Source organism: Lynx rufus, unplaced genomic scaffold, assembly GCF_022079265.1.
Source record: "Lynx rufus isolate CCGP_SWC_20201006 ecotype Redwood Valley unplaced genomic scaffold, mLynRuf1.p SCAF_13, whole genome shotgun sequence".
NCBI classification, from domain to species: domain Eukaryota; kingdom Metazoa; phylum Chordata; class Mammalia; order Carnivora; family Felidae; genus Lynx; species Lynx rufus.
In genome coordinates this window covers 59,621,642-59,640,679 of record NW_025814827.1, presented here as the reverse complement: position 1 = coordinate 59,640,679, position 19,038 = coordinate 59,621,642, and the positions used below count along the sequence as shown (strand labels likewise).

The following is a 19,038-nucleotide window of genomic DNA, read 5'->3' as shown; positions in this document are numbered from 1 at the left end:
TCAAATTACTTTTTTCTATTTCTAAAAAAGGATACGGTTTGTTTCTTACAGTCTTACCCATAAACATTTATAAATGACTTTTGATTTAATTTTGTTTTGCAGATTCTTGCAGCCAGTACAGAAAATAGACATGAATCTCACAGATCTTCTGGGAGAACTGCAGCGAGACCCTTGGCCTGTACCACAGGGGAAGAGACCTTTGCGTTCCTCTGGGGTGGCACTTTCCATAGCTGTAGGACTACTTGAGGTAGTGACAGTAGCTTTGTTTTGGAATGTAAACGTGTATGTTTGTGTATCAGTGATATCTACAAGGCAATGTTGAGTGAAAAAATTAGGTCATTAAGACAGCAAATACTTAAAATTTGATCTGTGGTATATTTTTTTTGTGTATAGAGATGCATCTGGAAGGGTGTTTGTTCATCCAAATGTTAACAGTGGTAGAATAAGGGGAATTTTGCTTTTAAGTAGAATTTGAAAATTTTACACTACACATACCTTAGCTTTATAATTAGAAAGGAGACTTTTAAAAAAAAGCTTTTTAAAAAATGACATGCTATCAAATTTACAGAAAAGTTGTAAAGAACATTTTTCCCTCTGAACTATTTAAGTTGCTGACATGATGTTCCTAACCACTTGAATACTTTAGTTGTTTCCTATGAATCAGGATATTTTTGTATATAACTACAATATAATTATTAAAATCATAATATTAACACTGATACATTACTATCACCTAGCTTTCAGATCTCATTCAAGTTTTATAGATTATTTCAATAATTTCTTTTACTAAAAAGAATCTTATTAAAAATTTATTTTACGAAAAATACATTCAGAGACATGTATTTAGTGGTATGTTTATTTAGTCTCCTACAGTGTGGAACAGTCCCTCAACTTTTCTTTGACTTTCATGACTTTGATGCTTTGGAAGATTCAGGCCAGTTATTTTATAGACTCTCAAATTACTTTTGTTTTGATATGTCCTCACAATTAGATTCAGGTCTTATAGCAGCAGGACTATCATAGAAATAATGCTGTGTTCTCATTACACCCTGTCAGGTGGCACATGATTTTCTTTTGCCCCATTCAAGGTGATATAATCACCATGATCACTTACTAAGATTGTGTCTGCCACGTTTTTCCACTGTAAAATTACTCTTATTTCCCCTCCTTTTGTAATCAGTAAACATTAGAAAATGAAAGTCATTGAAACCAAGCAAATATCCCATTCTGCATAAAACTTTCAGTTTCTATATTTATTTATTAATATCATTATGGAGTTTACATCTCCTTCTTTCTGTGTATAATTACTTTGTTCCACAGTTAATGGTATTTATATAATTATATTAGAAATACTTTGCAATAACCCTAAGCAGTTGTTGGACAAAAATACAGAGCACATTTTTCAAGTTACATTATAGCTTCAGAAAAGAATGTAAATGATACAGCTTTTGCAGTCCTGTCTATTTTGAGTCCTCAAAATTTCTAGTCTACTGATAGCACTCTTATTTTTCATTTATGTAGTTATTTATTTTAAAAATTCTACCATTTTTCTCATTTCACTTTGGAAGAAGGAAAGGTAGATTGGAATACTCAGTCCATCATCTTAAACTAGAAAGATAAGCCACGCGTATGTTTTAAACATAAAAAAGAAAAATAGAACTACAGCAGCAAAACAGGAAGATGTCCCTTTTCTTACTCCTTCTCTACTCCTCCCAGCCTAGGACTGGTTAAGCAGGAGCAGCATCCTTATTTATAGGGATCAGGCTTATAGATTATTTAAAACAAAATTTTTTTTAACATTTATTCATTTTTGAGAGACAGAGCATGAGCATGGGAGGGGCAGAGGAAGGGAGACACAGAACGCGAAGCAGGCTCCAGGCTCTGAGCTGTCAGTACAGAGCCTGACATAGGGTTCAAACCCATGAACTGTACATCATGACCTGAGTCGAAGTCAGATGCTTAACCAATTGAGCCACCCAGGCACCCCATATGAATTATTTTAAAGCTAGGAAGGCACTATCATTTAAGATAAGATTTCAAAAGAAAGGTATTCAAACAAATACCATGTGTTTAAATTTCATTTTAAACATTTGATTATTCTTGGATAATTTATACTTTCTTGTTTTCTAGAAAGAATATATCAGAATTCACTTTTAGAAATATATATCCTTGTATCTTCCTTTAAACTCTTTTGACAAGTTACTTTTTTCTGATAGTGTACTTTTCCCAACACTGGTGCTCGTATCATGATGTTCATTGGCGGTCCAGCCACTCAGGGGCCTGGAATGGTGGTTGGAGATGAATTGAAGACACCTATAAGATCATGGCATGACATTGAAAAAGACAATGCCAAATATGTTAAAAAGGGAACAAAGGTAATTTGGTTAAGTTTTTTGTTTTAATAGAAAAATTTCATTTGATGGAAGAGGAAGAATACACATACTTCATAATAAGAAATCTGATATTGTGAAGTCTGATGCTGTAACTACTGTTCAGAATTGGAGAAATAGTCTCTTTTTTTTTTGATAGTTTAGGTTACAATTTTTCTGGTTGTAAATATTTAAAGACTTAATAGCACCAGTAGGTAGCTCTTTTTTTTTTTTTTTTTGTGGTTGTATTTTTTTTTTCCCCAGTAAGTGTCTCTTTAAAGATTACTCCTGAGAGAAACTCTGTGCCTTTTTTGATATTCATGTTAAAGAATATCTTTCTTGCTTCAGGAAAAATTTCTTGAATTTTCCAGTTTTTCATTTGTAAGAGGCTTCCTCTAGATACGTATTTTGTTCATAGGGTGAATAGTCCATCATTGACTTATGAGTTGTTTTCTGTTCATGTAACTTTAATTTTATTTGAGTTTGTGCTAGTACATTTTCACTTTTGACTATTGACTCCCTTGAATTGGTTCTGCTGTTAGTGTTCCTTTTTAAAAAAAAAATTCTCTGGAGTTTACAATTTTAGTTTAGTTGTACTATATTAACACTTCTTTTTGGTAGTCATAATATTTTTAAAAGTGTAAATAATAACATAATTTTTGTCACTATTACTGGATTTTTTCCTGCCACCAGATTTCCCTTTTGAGGTTGGAAGTTTTCTTAGAGCTTCAAAAAATGTTTTGTATTTGTTTATCTTACAGCTTTTGTTAGTGTTTTTCTGTATTTTGGTGTTTTTGTTATCTGGGTGTGGACTCAGCCAAGAAAAAGAGTTCTGTGTTCCTCTTCTACTATGTTTATGTATGAAGAGCAAGATATTTGTTAATACCTTTTCTCCAAGTTTAGCTTAATTTAGGAGTTTATTAGAATGCCTTAAAAATGTGAAAGTGTCAGACTTCTAGAAGTTATTGTATCACTTTATGAGGAGTTTTCTATTATAGAAAATTAGAACATACCACACTTAAATTATTATGGGTTATAGTTTTAGTATTTTTTTAGGCCATTTTGATCTCTTTATGGGAAAAATGATTTATAGGATGGTTGAGTTTATACATTGATTTGATTTGATTTAAAAAATCTTTTGTAGCATTTTGAAGCATTGGCTAATCGAGCTGCTACGACTGGTCATGTTATTGATATCTATGCCTGTGCGTTAGATCAGACAGGTCTCCTGGAGATGAAATGCTGTCCCAACCTTACTGGGTATGTATTTAAATTTTTGTAGTTTTTAGGATTATAGGCTAATAATTAGTTTACAAAATATAGACCAATAATGACAGTTTAGAAAAAACAGCCATCATTCTACCACTCCAGGACAACTCTTAACAGTTTTTGATATTGCTTTCAGTAAAGCTCACTTTACATTTTTTTCTAAAATTCAGTTATAAACACACAAGTTCTGTTTGAAAAGTTCATCTTGATGTCCTGCAGTCATTGTTTTATTATTGTAGAGCTTTTTGAGCTATAATTCACACACCATAAAATTTACCCATTTAAAGCATACAATTGAATGTGGGTTTTTTTGATCTGTTCACAGGTTGAGGAACCATCACCAAATTTAGTTTTAGAACATTTACATTATCCCAAGAAGTAACTGTACCCATTAGCAGTCAATGCCCTTTGCGGTTTCCTTCTCCTTCTCTCTCAGCCTAGACCCCTAATCTGCTTTCTGTCTATAGATTTACCTTCTCTGGATCTTAGGGAAAAACCATTTCATCTTTCACCATTAAGTATGATGTTCGCCGTGAGTTGTTTTTTTTTTTAATTTTTTTTTTTAATGTTTATTTTTGAGAGTGAGAGCGAGCGAGAAAGACAGTGTGTGTCAGAGAGAGGCAGAGAGAAAGGGAGACACAGAATCCGAAGCAGGCTCCAGGCTCTGAGCTGTCAGCAGCTTGACACGGGGCCCGAACTCACGAATTGTGAGATCATTGACCTAAGCTGAAGTCGGACACTTAACCGACTGAGCCACTCAAGCTCCCTAGCTGTGGGTTTTTGTAGTTGCCTTGATCAGGTTGAAGGATTTTCTATCCTTAGTTGAGGTTTTTGTCCTAAAAGGGTGTTAGGTTTGGTTAAATGCTTTTTCTACATCTATTGAGATGATCACATGGTTTTTGTCCTTTTTTCTATTAATATGTTGTATTACAGTGATTTTTATGTGTTAAACCAACCTTGTATTCCTGGGATGAATCTCATTTGTGAATAATACTTTTTATATATTGCTGGATTTGATTTGTTAATATTTTTTGAGGATTTTACATCTATCTTCTTAAGGGATCTTGATCTATAGTTGTTTTATTTTTCTTCTTGTGATGTCTTTGGTATTGGCATCAGGATAATACCGGATTCATAAAATGAGTTGGGAAGTATTCCTTCCTCTTGCATTGGCAAGCATTACTTCAGGGATAATTTAAATAGGCTTTAAAAAACTCAATTAGGGGGGCTCCTGGGTGGCTCAGTCGGTTAAGCATCCAACTTTGGCTCAGGTCATGATCTTATGGTTCATGAGTTCAAATTCCACATTGGGCTCTGTGCTGACAATGCAGAGGCTGCTTTGGGTCCTCTGTCTCCCTCTCTCTCTGCCCTGCTTACACTCTTTCTCTCTAAAAAATACAAAGACATTAAAAAAAATTATGTCAATTCATTTCTCAGGTTTATTTATTTAATTTTATTCATCTAATAAATATTAATGAGCACTTACTATGTATCATCAAACTGTTCAGGGTATTGGATATACACAATGAACGAAACCTAAAAATTTACCCTCATGGAGCTTATCTTCCAGTGTAGGAGTGTTCATGTAATTTTCTATTGAACATGTTCTCTGTGTTGTCCCACTGAAATCTGGTGAGTGTGACTGAGACCCTGAATTTAAAATTTTAATTTTAATTGATTTACATGTAAGTTTTTGTATTTTCTAATTAAAAAAAATTTTTTTAACGTTTATTTATTTTTGAGAGACAGAGATAGAGTGTGAGCAGGGGAGGGATGGAGAGAGAGGATGGACACAGAATCCAAAGCAGGCTCCAGGCTCAGCTGTCAGCACAGAGCCCGATGCAAGGTTTGAATTCATGAACCACGAGATCATGACCTGAGCCAAAGTGGGATGCTTAACTGACTAAACCACACAGGTGCCCCATTTACATGTAAATTTAAATAGCCGCATGTTTGGATGCACAGTTCCAGTGAGAGGAGATGAGACAAGTAAAGTAGATAGGATGTCAGTAGGTAACAAATGTTAAGGAGAATAATAATGCAGGAAATGAGGTTTGCAGTTCTAAAGGTGTGAGAAGGGAAGGCCTCATTGAAGATGAGGTTTTAGCAAAGACCTAAGGAAATGAGGTAGTGAGCCATATGCATAGATGAAGGAAGAGTGTTCAAACAGAATAGCAAGGGCAAAGTTGAGAACATGCATAGGGCGTTTGAAATATAGCAAAGAGGCCACAGTAGTGGAGTGGGGTGAGTGAGAGGGACAGATTGTGATGGTCTTTTGACTATGGTAAGGGCTTTGGATTTCACTTTTGTTGTTTTAATCTTTTTTTTTTATTTTTTATTTAAAAAAAATTTTTTTTTTCAACGTTTATTTATTTTTGGGACAGAGAGAGACAGAGCATGAATGGGGGAGGGGCAGAGAGAGAGGGAGACACAGAATCGGAAACAGGCTCCAGGCTCCGAGCCATCAGCCCAGAGCCTGACGCGGGGCTCGAACTCACGGACCGCGAGATCGTGACCTGGCTGAAGTCGGACGCTTAACCGACTGCGCCACCCAGGCGCCCCTGTTTTAATTTTTTTTTATGTTTATTTATTTTTGAGAGAGACAGAGACAGACCACAAGCGGGGAAGGAGCAGAGAGAGAGGGAGACACAGAATCCAAAGCAGGCTCCAGGCTCCAAGCTGTCAGCACAGAGCCTGACGCGGGGCTCTAACCCACGAACTGTGAGATCATGACTTGAGCCAAAGTCGGATGCTTAACTGACTGAGCCACCCAGGCACCCCTGGATTTCACTTTGAGTAAGATCAGTAGAGGAGTGATATGATCTGTAATGCTGTAAAAAGGATCATCTGACTCCATTTACCTTCAGTGGTGAATAGGAATGCAGGAATACCAAGTGGTGGCCGAGAAGTGGTTGGGTTTTGGATATATTTAGAAGTAGAAGATTTGCTGATAGATTGGATCAGGGTTTGGGGAAAACTGAAAATCAAAGGAATTTACTGGAAGGATTGAATTGCCTTTTATTGAAATGAGTAAGACTGTGAAGAGAAGAGTATTTGGGGAGAAGATTAGGAGTTTAGTTCTAAACATGTTTGGTTTAAGATGCCAGTTGATATCCATGAGATGTTGAGTAGGCAGTTTGATATTATAACATAGAATACAGAAGATAGATCTGGGCTGGAGACATAAATGTGGGAGTTGTCAGAATATGGTGTGTATGTTTTTTTTTTTTAATGTTTATTTATTTTGAGAGAGATAGAGTATGAGCAGGGGAGGGGCAGAGAGAGAGGGAGATAATCTCTAGCCGGCTCTGCCCTGTCAGCGCAGAGTCAAACATGGGGCTTGATCCCATGAATTGTGACACCGTGACCTGAGTGGAAATCAAGAGTTGGATGCTTACCTAGCTGATCCACCCAGGCACCCCACTGGTGTTTTTTTTAATAGCAGTAAAAATGGATGAGATTGTAAGATTTAGCAATCTAAGAGCAGTGCAAGTTGACTTAGAGTGAACTAGAAAAAGAACAGAGGGGTGCCTGGGTGGCTCAGTTAGGCGTCCGACTTTGGCTCAGGTCCTGATCTCGTGGTTTGTGAGTTCAAGCCCTGCATCTGGCTCTGTGCTGACAGCTCAGAGCCTGGAGCCTGCTTCAGATTCTGTGTCTCCCCCTCTCTTTGCCCCTCCCATGTTCATGCTCTGTCTCTCTCTGTCTCTCAATAATAAATAAACATTTTTAAAAAAAAAACAGAAAGAGAGGATTGGAAACAGCTGGTAGAGATTACAAGTTCTCAAACTTTCATATGTGCAGATCATCTGGTTATCTTGTTAAAGTACAGATTCTGGATTGGCTGTGCATAGGATGGGACTTGAAATTCTCCTTTTCAAATAAGATCCTTGCTGATAATAATGTTGCTGGACCAAGGGCCACACCGAGTAGTGAGGTTATAGACAGTTATTTCATGGAGGTTTGTTGTGAAAAGGAAAAGATAAGTAGGGTGGTGTAAGTTGTCTTTAATGTAGGATGCATATCACCAGGTATAGTGATAACATAGATCATCATAGATGATATTTATAAAAGTAGAAAATCTAAAAGAACCTATTTACTAACTGTTGGAATTAATATGTTGTCAAGACTTCTAGATCAAGGTTGTTGTACAAAATTCAACTATATTTTTGTACACCAGTGACAAATATAGAGAAAACAACATTTAAAAAGATATATAATATATAATAACATCAGAGATAACATAAATCCAGTATCAAAAATAAAATTACCATTAATTAATTATGCCATATCAGTTTTATTCTTTTGCCTATTTTAATTTTTATTGTATTGTTTGAAAGCTACTTAAAATATTTTAAAAATATGAGCAAATGTATGTAAATGTTTGTATGCATATGAGTTTATGGGTGTATCTGTCCCCTTTTTGTAGAACAGGAGAAAATTCTACATATCCTTATCCACTTTGCATTTTCACTTACATTCTAGATAGTAGTCTACAGCAGTATATTACCTCATTGTGTGGATGTACCATATTTTACCCAACTAGTCTCTAATAGATGGTCCTCCGGATTGTTTCCAATCTTTTATAACTAGTAATACTGAATACCCTTGTGCATATATTTGCTTTTTGTTTTTGTTGCCAGAATATTTTTGGGATAGATTCCTAATAGTGGTTTGGCTAGATTAAAGAGAAACCACAAGTGTAATTTTGTTAGATATTGGCAAATTCCCCTGTGTTGAGGTTGCATCATTTTGCATTCCCACCAGCAGTGTATGAGGGTAACTGTTTCTACAGCCTCACCAACAGAATATGTCATCAGATTGTGATTTTTGCTGATCTATTAGAGAAAAAATGGTACCTCAGAACTGTTTTTATTTGATAGTTAATGTTTTTTAAAACTTAAAAAAATGAGAACAGGTACATGCTTACTGAAAAAATTTGTACAGTACATGTACATAGTGCTTAAAGTGAAAATCGTTCCACAGCATCCTCCTATTCTTGTTCGCTAAGTTTCATGATCCTGTTATGTCTGATGTGATTGATACACACAGACAGTATATGCATATATATACATATACAGGTATATATTTGTTTTCAAGAATGAGAATGTGTGCTGGAGAACTGGGTGGCTGGGATGGAACAGACACATTTGCTACTGTGTACCATTTTGTATCTTTTGAATTTTTGTAGCATGTGGATGTGTTATCTATTTATAAAAAATAATGTTAATAAATTACTGAGAACAAATGCAAGTGTTAGGGGCACTCAGATGCTCTCAGGATTGAGATTATTTGTAGGTGAAGATATTCTCATATATTTGAGTTTTTAAAATTAATGGTAGTAGAGTACATTTAGAAAGTATCTTTAAAATTTGTTGGTAGTATTGAGAGGTAATTTACTTTTCTGGTTTTAACACATAGGCCCAGTACTTGTGTCACATATATTATTTTTTGTTCTTTCTGTGCAGAGGATACATGGTAATGGGTGATTCTTTCAACACTTCCTTATTCAAGCAGACTTTTCAAAGAGTTTTTACCAAAGATATGCATGGACAGTTTAAAATGGGCTTTGGTGGTACATTAGAAATAAAGGTAAGCATCAAAACTTGACATGTGTGGTATGTTATCAAAAGAAATTTGTAGTCTTGACCATAATATTTAAATATCATTAATCAAATTCAATATAGACTTTAAAAGTAGGGATTTTGTTTACCAGAAAAATGTATCATCATTAAATGTACATGAAATTTTACTTGAGCATTTACAAATAATTATTGGAAAAGGAGATACTATATAGGTAAAATTTCCTTTAACTGCTTTTTCTTTATATAGGATTTAACTTTTTAAGTGTGTTTTTTCTTTCTTAGTGCTGTATTTGCTTCTGTGAGTGCTAGATTTTTTTTTATTTTGGGACTCAGTAACTGAAGAGAAATCTATTCCATTTGGATAATCAGTAGTTGTTTTTTGATTAGTAGGTTGTTGATATTATTTACTTCTTTTTTTTTTTTTTAGAGAAAGAGAGTGCGTGTGTATGTGTGTACATGTGGGCAGGGGAGGGGCAGAGACAGAGACTCCTAAGCAGGTTCCATGCCCGGCACAGAGCCTGATGCAGGGCTCGATCCCACAACCGTGGAATCATGACCTGTCCCTAAGTCAAGAGTCAGGTGCTCAACCAACTGAGCCACCCAGGTTCCCTGATACTGTTCACTTCAAATTTTGATTTAAAAAACCCAAAAGTTTAGTGTTATAAAAGCGTATTACAAAATCATTGACTTTGAACTTCCATTAAATATTTCTTCGTAATCTTTTTATTTTATTGAATGCTTGCTATGTGTATAGCATTAGGCAGGGAAATTATGAGGATCTCAAGGGATATATAAGGCACAGTGCTTCTTAAGAAGAAACTTAAGTCTTGTGGAACCTGGCTAGCTGTCAGTGGAGCATGTAACTCTTGATCTCAGGGTTGTGAGTTCAAGCCCCACATTGGGTGGGAAGCCTACTTTAAAAAAAAAGAAACTGGGGCACCTGGGTGGCTCGGTCGGTTAAGCATCCAACTTCGGCTCAGGTCATGATCTCGTGGTCCGTGAGTTCGAGCCCCACGTCGGGCTCTGTGCTGACCGCTCAGAGCCTGGAGCTTGTTTCAGATTCTGTGTCTCCCCCTCTCTCTGCCCCTCCCCTGTTCATGCTCTGTCTCTCTCTGTCTCAAAAATAAATAAACGTTAAAAAAAATTAAAAAAAAAAGAAACTTAGTTTTGATAGATAAAATTAACATTTGTGATAGAATGAAATAACAGTAGATTATAAAAGTCCTATAAAGATTTAGGGAAGAAAAATGAATGTATGCAGGACACAATTTATTCTTGGTGATAAATGGTTTTATAGTGAGTTACAGTGGTTTTGAAAGATGGCAGAATTTGAGTTTGTTGAGGAAAACACATTTTAGTTAGGATCCCATGTGAGGAAAGGTAAAGAAGTGAGAATCAGCGTGGTATATTTGGGGAAACTTCCCAGTGAGAGTGGATGGTTTGTATTGCAGTGTAAGGGAAATAGTTTTAATTATGTGGTCAGTTGTATTTTGGTGATGCATGTGTAGCCAGAAGAAGCCATTGTAAGTTAATAAAGAATAGTGTTTCAGGTAAAATTTGTCTGACAGTGGTATTCAGTTTGTCAGGAAGAAGAATCTCGAGTAGGAAAAGTGAATTAGGTTTTCTAATTTTCTTAGATGGAGACTAACAATGGCTTAAATTTTGGTGTCAGAGATTGGAAAGAAACCAATCTTGGTGACAAATTTTCTACAGGAGGAAAAACAGAAGATAGTGTTTAAAGTTTAGAATTAGGATGTATGAATTTTGGGTACGGTATTATTTTGAATTGAGGGTGAGATTACCAAATGGAGACCTCCTATGGGCAGCTGGAAATAGAGTATTGAAGTTAGGTCAGGGCTAGATTGTAAATTTGGGAGTTATAAACCTAGAAGTGTCCACTGATTTCATTATTGTTATTTTTTTAAGTGTATTTATTTATTTTGAGAGAGAAAGAGAGAGCGAGTGTATGTACATGCACATGAGCAGAGGAGGGGCAGAGAGAGAGAGAGAGAGAGAGAGAGAGAAACCTAAGCAGGCTCTGCACCGTCAGTGCAGAGCCTGATGTGGGGCTTGATCCCACGAACCATGAGATCATGACCTGAGCCAAAATCAAGAGTCATGCACTCGACCAACTGAGCCACCAAGGTACCCCTGATTCATTATTATTATTATTTTTTTAAAATTTTTTTTTTTTTTTTAATTTTTTTTTTCAACGTTTATTTATTTTGGGGACAGAGAGAGACAGAGCATGAACGGGGGAGGGTCAGAGAGAGGGAGACACAGAATCTGAAACAGGCTCCAGGCTCTGAGCTGTCAGCACAGAGCCTGACGTGGAGCTCGAACTCACGGACTGCGAGATCACGACCTGAGCGGAAGTTGGACACTCAACCGACTGAGCCACCCAGGCACCCCTATTATTTTTAACATTAGTTTGTTTTCATTAACCTCTGGGTTATAAATGTGGAAGGTGTCTTTATTCTTTATTTATTTATTTATTTATTTTTAAAGAGCCAGAGAGAGTGTGAGCATGGGGAGAGGGGCAGAGGGAGGGAGGGAGAGAGAGAGAGAGAGAGAGAGATACTGAGAATCTTAAGTAGGCTCCATACTTAGTGTGGGTCCTGACATGGGGCTTGATCCCAGCCGCCCCAGATGTCTTTATTCTTATGTACTTATAGTTGAATGTATATTTGAACTTATCTTTGAGGACACTAAAGTGTTCACTGTATGCTTATTTTGCAGACCTCAAGGGAAATAAAGATTTCAGGAGCTATTGGACCCTGTGTGTCTCTCAATTCTAAAGGACCTTGTGTGTCTGAAAATGTAAGTCACCTTTAATTTACTCTAAAAAGAAAATCTAGTTGATTCAAAGGACAGACCAACAATAGACTTGGAATGACAGCCTATAGTAATCCTTTCAAAATTATTGTAGTGGCTTTTTCAGTACAATGTGGTTCCGTTTTCATTAGTATACATCTGTTTGTGGTTGCTCTTTATGCATACCCTTTTTACCATCTACCCCTAAATTAAAACCTTCGTGCTGTCACCAGTCTTTTGTTTTTTTATGCCTAAGTTATTCCTTCCCCCAGTGTGCCTAAAAAACCCAACAAATGTGATTTGGAAATTTGGAGACTTCTGAAAGTCAAATCTGAAATTTTTTTTTGTTAGTAGGATTTCCAACAAAGTAACCAAATTAGCCAGATTTTAGTTTCAATTCCTTTCTTTTTTGTTACCCATCTAGTGGATGTATAGTACACTTTAAAATGGTAGAATTATGTACCTATAGAGAGGATGATGGAGCAAATAAGGTGAGTAATCATCTGTAGAATGTCAGAGTTTAAAAATTAATTTTAAGCAGTTTGCATGGTAAAAATTCTTATCTAAGAAGTTTTTTTGGGAATCAGAGTGTTTGATTTATGGAATTCTGATCTAGAGAACCTGTATTCTATATATGCATATGTTATGTGTTAAGTCAATATCTCTTTATACCAGTGAAACAGTTGGATAGAAAGATAGTTGTAATTACTTCATTAAATAATTTATACTGTTAAAGTCTACAATATTAAGAACTTGTTGGGGCGCCTGGGTGGCGCAGTCGGTTAAGCGTCCGACTTCAGCCAGGTCACGATCTCGCGGTCCGTGAGTTCGAGCCCCGCGTCAGGCTCTGGGCTGATGGCTCGGAGCCTGGAGCCTGTTTCCGATTCTGTGTCTCCCTCTCTCTCTGCCCCTCCCCCGTTCATGCTCTGTCTCTCTCTGTCCCAAAAATAAATAAAAACGTTGAAAAAAAAATTAAAAAAAACAAAAGAACTTGTATCAATATTTAGAAAGAATTTCAATTGTTTTATAATTTTATTGTGTAAAAATTACTTGATTTTATTTCATGATAAGTTTATATGACTTTAAAAATCTTAGACTTTTAACATTCATTAAATTAGTTAGACACCTGAAATTTAGTTTTTCTTACTGGAGTTTTTTCTCCCCCTTTTACCTTAATATATATTATAGTAATAAATTGGGAGCACCTGGCTGGCTCAGTCAGTGGAGCATACGAATCTTGATCTTGTGGTTGTGAGTTTGAGCCCCACCTTGGGTATAGAGATCACTTAAAAATAAAATCTTTGGGGCGCCTGGGTGGCTCAGTCCGTTAAGCATCCGACTTTGGCTCAGGTCACGATCTCACGGTCTGTGAGTTCGAGCCCCGCGTCAGGCTCTGGGCTGATGGCTCAGAGCCTGGAGCCTGCTTCCGATTCTGTGTCTCCCTCTCTCTCTCTCTGCCTCTCCCCCATTCATGCTCTGTCTCAAATATAAATAAACATTAAAAAATTAAAAAAAAAAAATAAAATCTTAAAAAATTGTGTTCTCTAGCTTTCAAACATACTATTTTTTTTTTTTTTTTTTTTTTACAGGAGATAGGAACAGGTGGCACTTGTCAATGGAAGATATGTGGACTCAGTCCCACTACAACCTTAGCCATATATTTTGAGGTTGTCAATCAGGTATGACTTTTTATCTTGAAGTACTCAATTTAGGCCATAAATATTTCATATTTTTTCTAATAGTAATTATGACCTAGAGCTTATTCTGTTTTGGAATTTTTGTTTGTCATTTTCTGTTTTTCAAGACTAAACTCTTTGGTGAGAGGATAAACTATAATAGAAAGAGATGTTAGGGAAACCTGCAAATTCCCAGCATTGGACAACCCAACTTTTAGTCTCAGTTTTCTTGTTGTTGTTGTTGTTGTTTTAATATAAAATTGAAGACTAAATAAATCTTAAATTCTGTTCTAGCTATGCATTTTTGTAATTAGGCATCTAGCTCCTCCTGGTTGTCACAAGGTATATAATGATACATGAAATCTCTACAAGAAAGTTTAATATGTCAAAATTCATAAAAAAGGATTGGAAGGTAAAGATTCCAGTACTTGAAAAGATTTTTTTTTTCTGCTGCAGGAAGAAGTTATCATATTAAAGAACGATATAATGTACAAATTACTGACTTACATATTAATAGTTTTTAGGCATAAAATGAACCACAAAGTATTAATAGCCTTCCTAAGACGTGTACAGGCATTTTTTTTCTTTAAGCGTCAAAATATGTGAAAAAGAGTTGTTCTTACCAAAAACAAAAAAAAAAAAAATCAAAAAAGCAAGAATGCTAATTGTCAAAGGTCACGAAGAAAGTTTCTCTTATTGACCACTTGCTATTTCTTTCTGAGGACCATTATTATATACTACTGTTGGGCTTTTCTCATTAATAGTTTTCTGTTGGTCACCTCTTCATCAGGTGATTATTTTCCTAAAAGTTGTGTTTTCATTTTTCGTAGTGAGGGGAGGAGAACTTGCTTCAATTTCTCTTTATCCAATTACTATTAGGCAAAATTGCCTTACTTATGCCTTTCTGTATCTCATCATTTCTTTATACTTCTCCCTTCATTTTGTTTCATGTCCCTCTGAATTACATATTACTTGCAGTTGATATCACAGCTGGAGTCATGTCTCTATCCTTCATCATTTTCCCCCTTTCCCAGGTCCATTTCTCTTATGTGGCAAATCATAGCTGTTTGGTATGCACTGGAAACAGGCATCCCTCTGGTCGATTTTAGAATGAATTTCATTAATGCTAGGGTAACTATATGATAAGACTGTAATAGATTTTGCTTAGTTTTTACTCTTATTTTTACATAGCATAATGCTCCAATTCCTCAAGGAGGGCGTGGTGCCATCCAGTTTGTGACTCAGTATCAGCATTCAAGTGGACAGAGACGCATCCGAGTGACCACCATTGCTAGGAAGTAAGTTGTATTTTTTAGAGATTTAATTTACGTATCAAAACTATCCTGGGTCATGCTTCCAAACAGGGGTTCTGTTTTGAGTGACATCCATAATTATAAAATGAATATTTATGACTAATAGCATTTTATTTCTTTTTAATTTAGCTTATTTGCCAGAATATTCATTGTTAGGATCTGTAAAGCAATTTAAAAAACTATTCCTAAGACATATTCTTCAAAATAATTCCTTTATTGGGGCACCTGGGTGGTTAAGCATCTGACTTTGGCTCAGGTCATGATCTCACAGTTTGTGGGTTAGAGCCCTGCGTCGGGCTCTGTGCTGACAGCTTGGAGCCTGGAGCCTGCTTTGGATTCTGTGTCTCCCTCTCTCTCTGCTCCTCGCCTGCTACACTCTGTCTCTCTCTGTCTCTGTCTCTGTCTCTCTCTCCAAAATAAATAAACATTAAAAAAAATTTTCCTTTATTTACCATATTTCTCTGAGAGGAGGAGAAATGGTAATAAACATTATCCTATTATAGGCAATAATAATATGTATATACATACCTCATATAATACAATAATTAATAGCATTACTTTTCAATTGATGATAAAGTTCTTAGCTACTATTATCATTGTATGTTTTTTCAACTCTTATTATAATGTCATTTAATTCATTTACCAGATCTTCATTCAGTGTCTCCTTTGTGGCATAGGTAATTTTGGGGCAGGGTATGGAATGCAAAGGACTTGAACATACTTGGTCAGCTATATGATATGGAAGAGTCCAGTCCTCAACCTCTCTGTAGTGAGGAGACAGTGTTTTTTTCCTTCCAATTTTTTGGAGACTGATACTTGTAAATACACTAAAAATGCATTACTAGAAAATGAAATTTAAAAAATTCACAATGCAGGTCCCTATTTTTATTATTAGACTTATTAGACAAAAAATTATTTTGTTAAATTGCTTAAAAATTAGTAAACATATAGTCTCAGTTTCTGTTCTTACCACATGGTGAACTGATACTAGGTTTGTATACCACACTTTGAGTAGCACTGGTTGAGACCACAAAAGGTGAAGTCTCTTAACAGTTAATATTATAGGGTAGTATTTTGTGTAACAAAGCCATGTCCTACATTTATTAATGTAGTTAACAGTTTCCAAAGGGAAGTGATTAGGCATGACAGATGCCTTTTCTTGTTCCTATCTATATGATGTATTCTCTGAATAAGACATATATTTGGTGACGTGTTCTTGCACAGCATTTGCACAGAGAACAGGTTGAACTGAACCTATAGCCCCTCTGTTTTCTTACAAATAAATTATTTCTCAGCTCCTTTGATAACCCCTCTGTATATACTTGTGACATGTAAAACAAAGGGAAGATCATTTTGGAATAAAATTAGTCAGGAAAGGATTCTTAGATGAGGTGTGTCTAGAAGCAAACCAGTTTTTGGTCTATTTCTGTTTGTCTTGAACTTGATTGTCTGGGTAGGGAAAGTGTTGATCAGTATAAACTTAACCTGATTTAAGCATGGGCTAGAAAATGAACACAGAGACATCTGAAGCTCTCATTTTATTGAACTGTATTTATACTCTAGCTTCATTCCTGAAAATCATGAGATTGTTTTGGTGAGTGATGGACATTAGCTTTATGTTTGAACTGAGTATTGGTTGTATGGTCTGTTACTTATCACAGGATTATACGTAGATTTATTTATTGTCCTCCTCTGTTACCTTGCTTTGACTTAAAATCCTGCATCAGTGTCAGGGGAATATATTATTCATTTGAGCTAAATATCCCAGCTGACTAAGCATTCACTTAGATTTGTTAATACTTCATATCAGGAACTTGGAAGTTTGATTCTTGGCAAACATGTCAATTTATTTATGCCCCCTCAACACACACCCACAGACACACACACCCACGTGCACACACACATGCAACTTAAATTGGACATTCAGAACATTTACTTAAGGAAACAACTGGACATACCAAGTTGAGGGATATTTTACAAAGTTACTGGCTTAGAATTGTCCAAAATGTCTTGGAAGGCAAGAAAAGCATTAGTAACCAGTCCAGATTAAAGGAGACTAAAGAGATGTTACAACTAAAACCAATATGTGATTCTGGATAAAATCCTGTGTCAGGAAAATATTTGCTATAGAGGATGCCATTGAGACAATTGGAGACATTTGAATATGGTTTATGTATAGGATGATAATATTAAATCCATGTGTAATTTCATTAATTGATAATTAAGGCTACATAAGACTATAAGATACTCTTGTTCTTAAGAGATATATACGGAAGTGTTCACGGGAAAGGGTCATAATATCTCTAACTTAATCTGAAAAAGTTTGGCAAATGAAAAAGTATGTTTATGTATAAAGGAAGAGAGGATGATGGGGCAAATATGTTAAAATGCTATCAATTGATAAATCTAGATGATGGATATATAGGAATTTATTCTACTCATAGCTTTTATGTGTAAAATATTTTTAAAATGAAAAGTTTTGAAAAGTTAGATAACAACCCAGTGAAGAAATGGGCAGGGGACCCAGGCAGGAGCCTGGGTGGCTCAATCGGTTGAGTGTCCAACTCCTGGTTTCCGCTCAGGTCATGATCTCATGGTTCTTGGGTTCAAGCCCTGTGTCAGGCTGTGTGCTGGCAGCATGGGGCCTGATAGGGAATCTCTCTGTCCTTTGTGCCCCTCCTCCTGCTCACACTTTATCTCTTTCATTTCTCTCTCTCAAAATAAATAAACTTCCAAAGGGGGGGGTGGGTGGTGGGCAGAGGAGTTCCTGGGTGGCTCAGTTGGTTGAACATCTCTGACTCTTGATTTTGGCTCAGGTCATGATCCTAGGGTCATGGGATCCACGACTGATCCACACTGAGTGTAGAGGCTGCTTAAGATTCTTTCTCCTTCTCTGCCTCTCTCTTCCACTCGTGCTCTTGCTCTCTTTCTGGAAAAAAAAAAAAAAAAGGCAAAAGATATGAATAGACATTTTTCCAAAGAAGACATGCTGATGGCCAATAGAGACATGAAAAGATGCTCAACATCATTCATTATTAGGAAATACAAATCAAAACTATAATGAGATATCACTTTACACCTGTCAGATGGCTAAAATTAACACAGGAAACAACAGATGTTGGTGAGGATGTGGAGAAAGGGGAACCCTCTTACACTGTTTGTGGAAATGCAAACTGGTGCAGACCCTGTGGAAAACAGTATGGAGGTTCCTCAAAAAGTTAAAAATAGAACTACCCTACAGTTGAGAAATTGCTCTACGAGGTATTTACCATGAGGATACAAAAATACTGATTCGAAGGGACACATGCACCCCGATGTTTATAGCAGCAGTATCTACAATAGTCAAATTATGGAAAGAACCCAAATGTCTATTGACTGACAAATGGATACAGATGTGGTGTGTATACATACAGTGGAATATTAGCCATCAAAAAGAATGATATCTTTCCATTTGCAACAACATGGATGGAGTTAGAATGTAGTATGCTAAGTGAAATAAATCAGAGAAAGACAAATACCATATGATTTCACTCATGTGAATTTAAGGAACAAAACAGATGAACATAGAGGGGGGAAAAAGAAAGACAAATCATAAAACAGACTCTTAACTATAGAGAACAAACTGAGGGTTGGTGGAAGGGAGATGGGTGGGGGATAGGCTAAGCGGGTGATAGGCATTAAGGCAGGCACTTGTTGAGATAAGCACTGGGTGTTATATGTAAGTGATGAATCACTAAATCCTACTCCTGAAACTAATATGACACTATATGTTAACTAACTGGAATTTAAATAAAAACGTGAAACAAACAAGAATAGGTAGTCTTTTAAGAGAAAGGGAGTTTCTTGGAGAAATTTCATGGGTTTATATATTTTTAAGTTTTTATTTTATTATTAATTTTGAGAAGAGACAGAGACAGCATGAGTGGGGGAGGTCAGAGAGAGGGAGAGAGAGAATCCCAAGCAGTCTCTGCGCTGGTAGCACAGAGCCCGGTGTAGGGCCTGAACCCATGAAACT

General features: G+C 36.1%; 1 protein-coding gene across 4 annotated transcripts in view; it reads left to right on the top strand.

Annotated features, from left to right (window-relative positions):
• SEC23A (SEC23 homolog A, COPII coat complex component) overlaps positions 1–19,038 on the top strand; it is a 69,808-nt gene that overhangs the window by 18,324 nt on the left and 32,446 nt on the right. For all 4 annotated transcript variants that reach the window (XM_047075629.1, XM_047075630.1, XM_047075627.1 and 1 more), the window contains 7 exons: positions 103–247; positions 2,217–2,375; positions 3,514–3,629; positions 9,104–9,227; positions 11,960–12,040; positions 13,624–13,713; positions 14,902–15,008. In XM_047075629.1, coding sequence (XP_046931585.1) covers positions 103–247; positions 2,217–2,375; positions 3,514–3,629; positions 9,104–9,227; positions 11,960–12,040; positions 13,624–13,713; positions 14,902–15,008 — 822 coding nt within the window. The remainder of the gene's footprint in view (positions 1–102; positions 248–2,216; positions 2,376–3,513; positions 3,630–9,103; positions 9,228–11,959; positions 12,041–13,623; positions 13,714–14,901; positions 15,009–19,038) is intronic.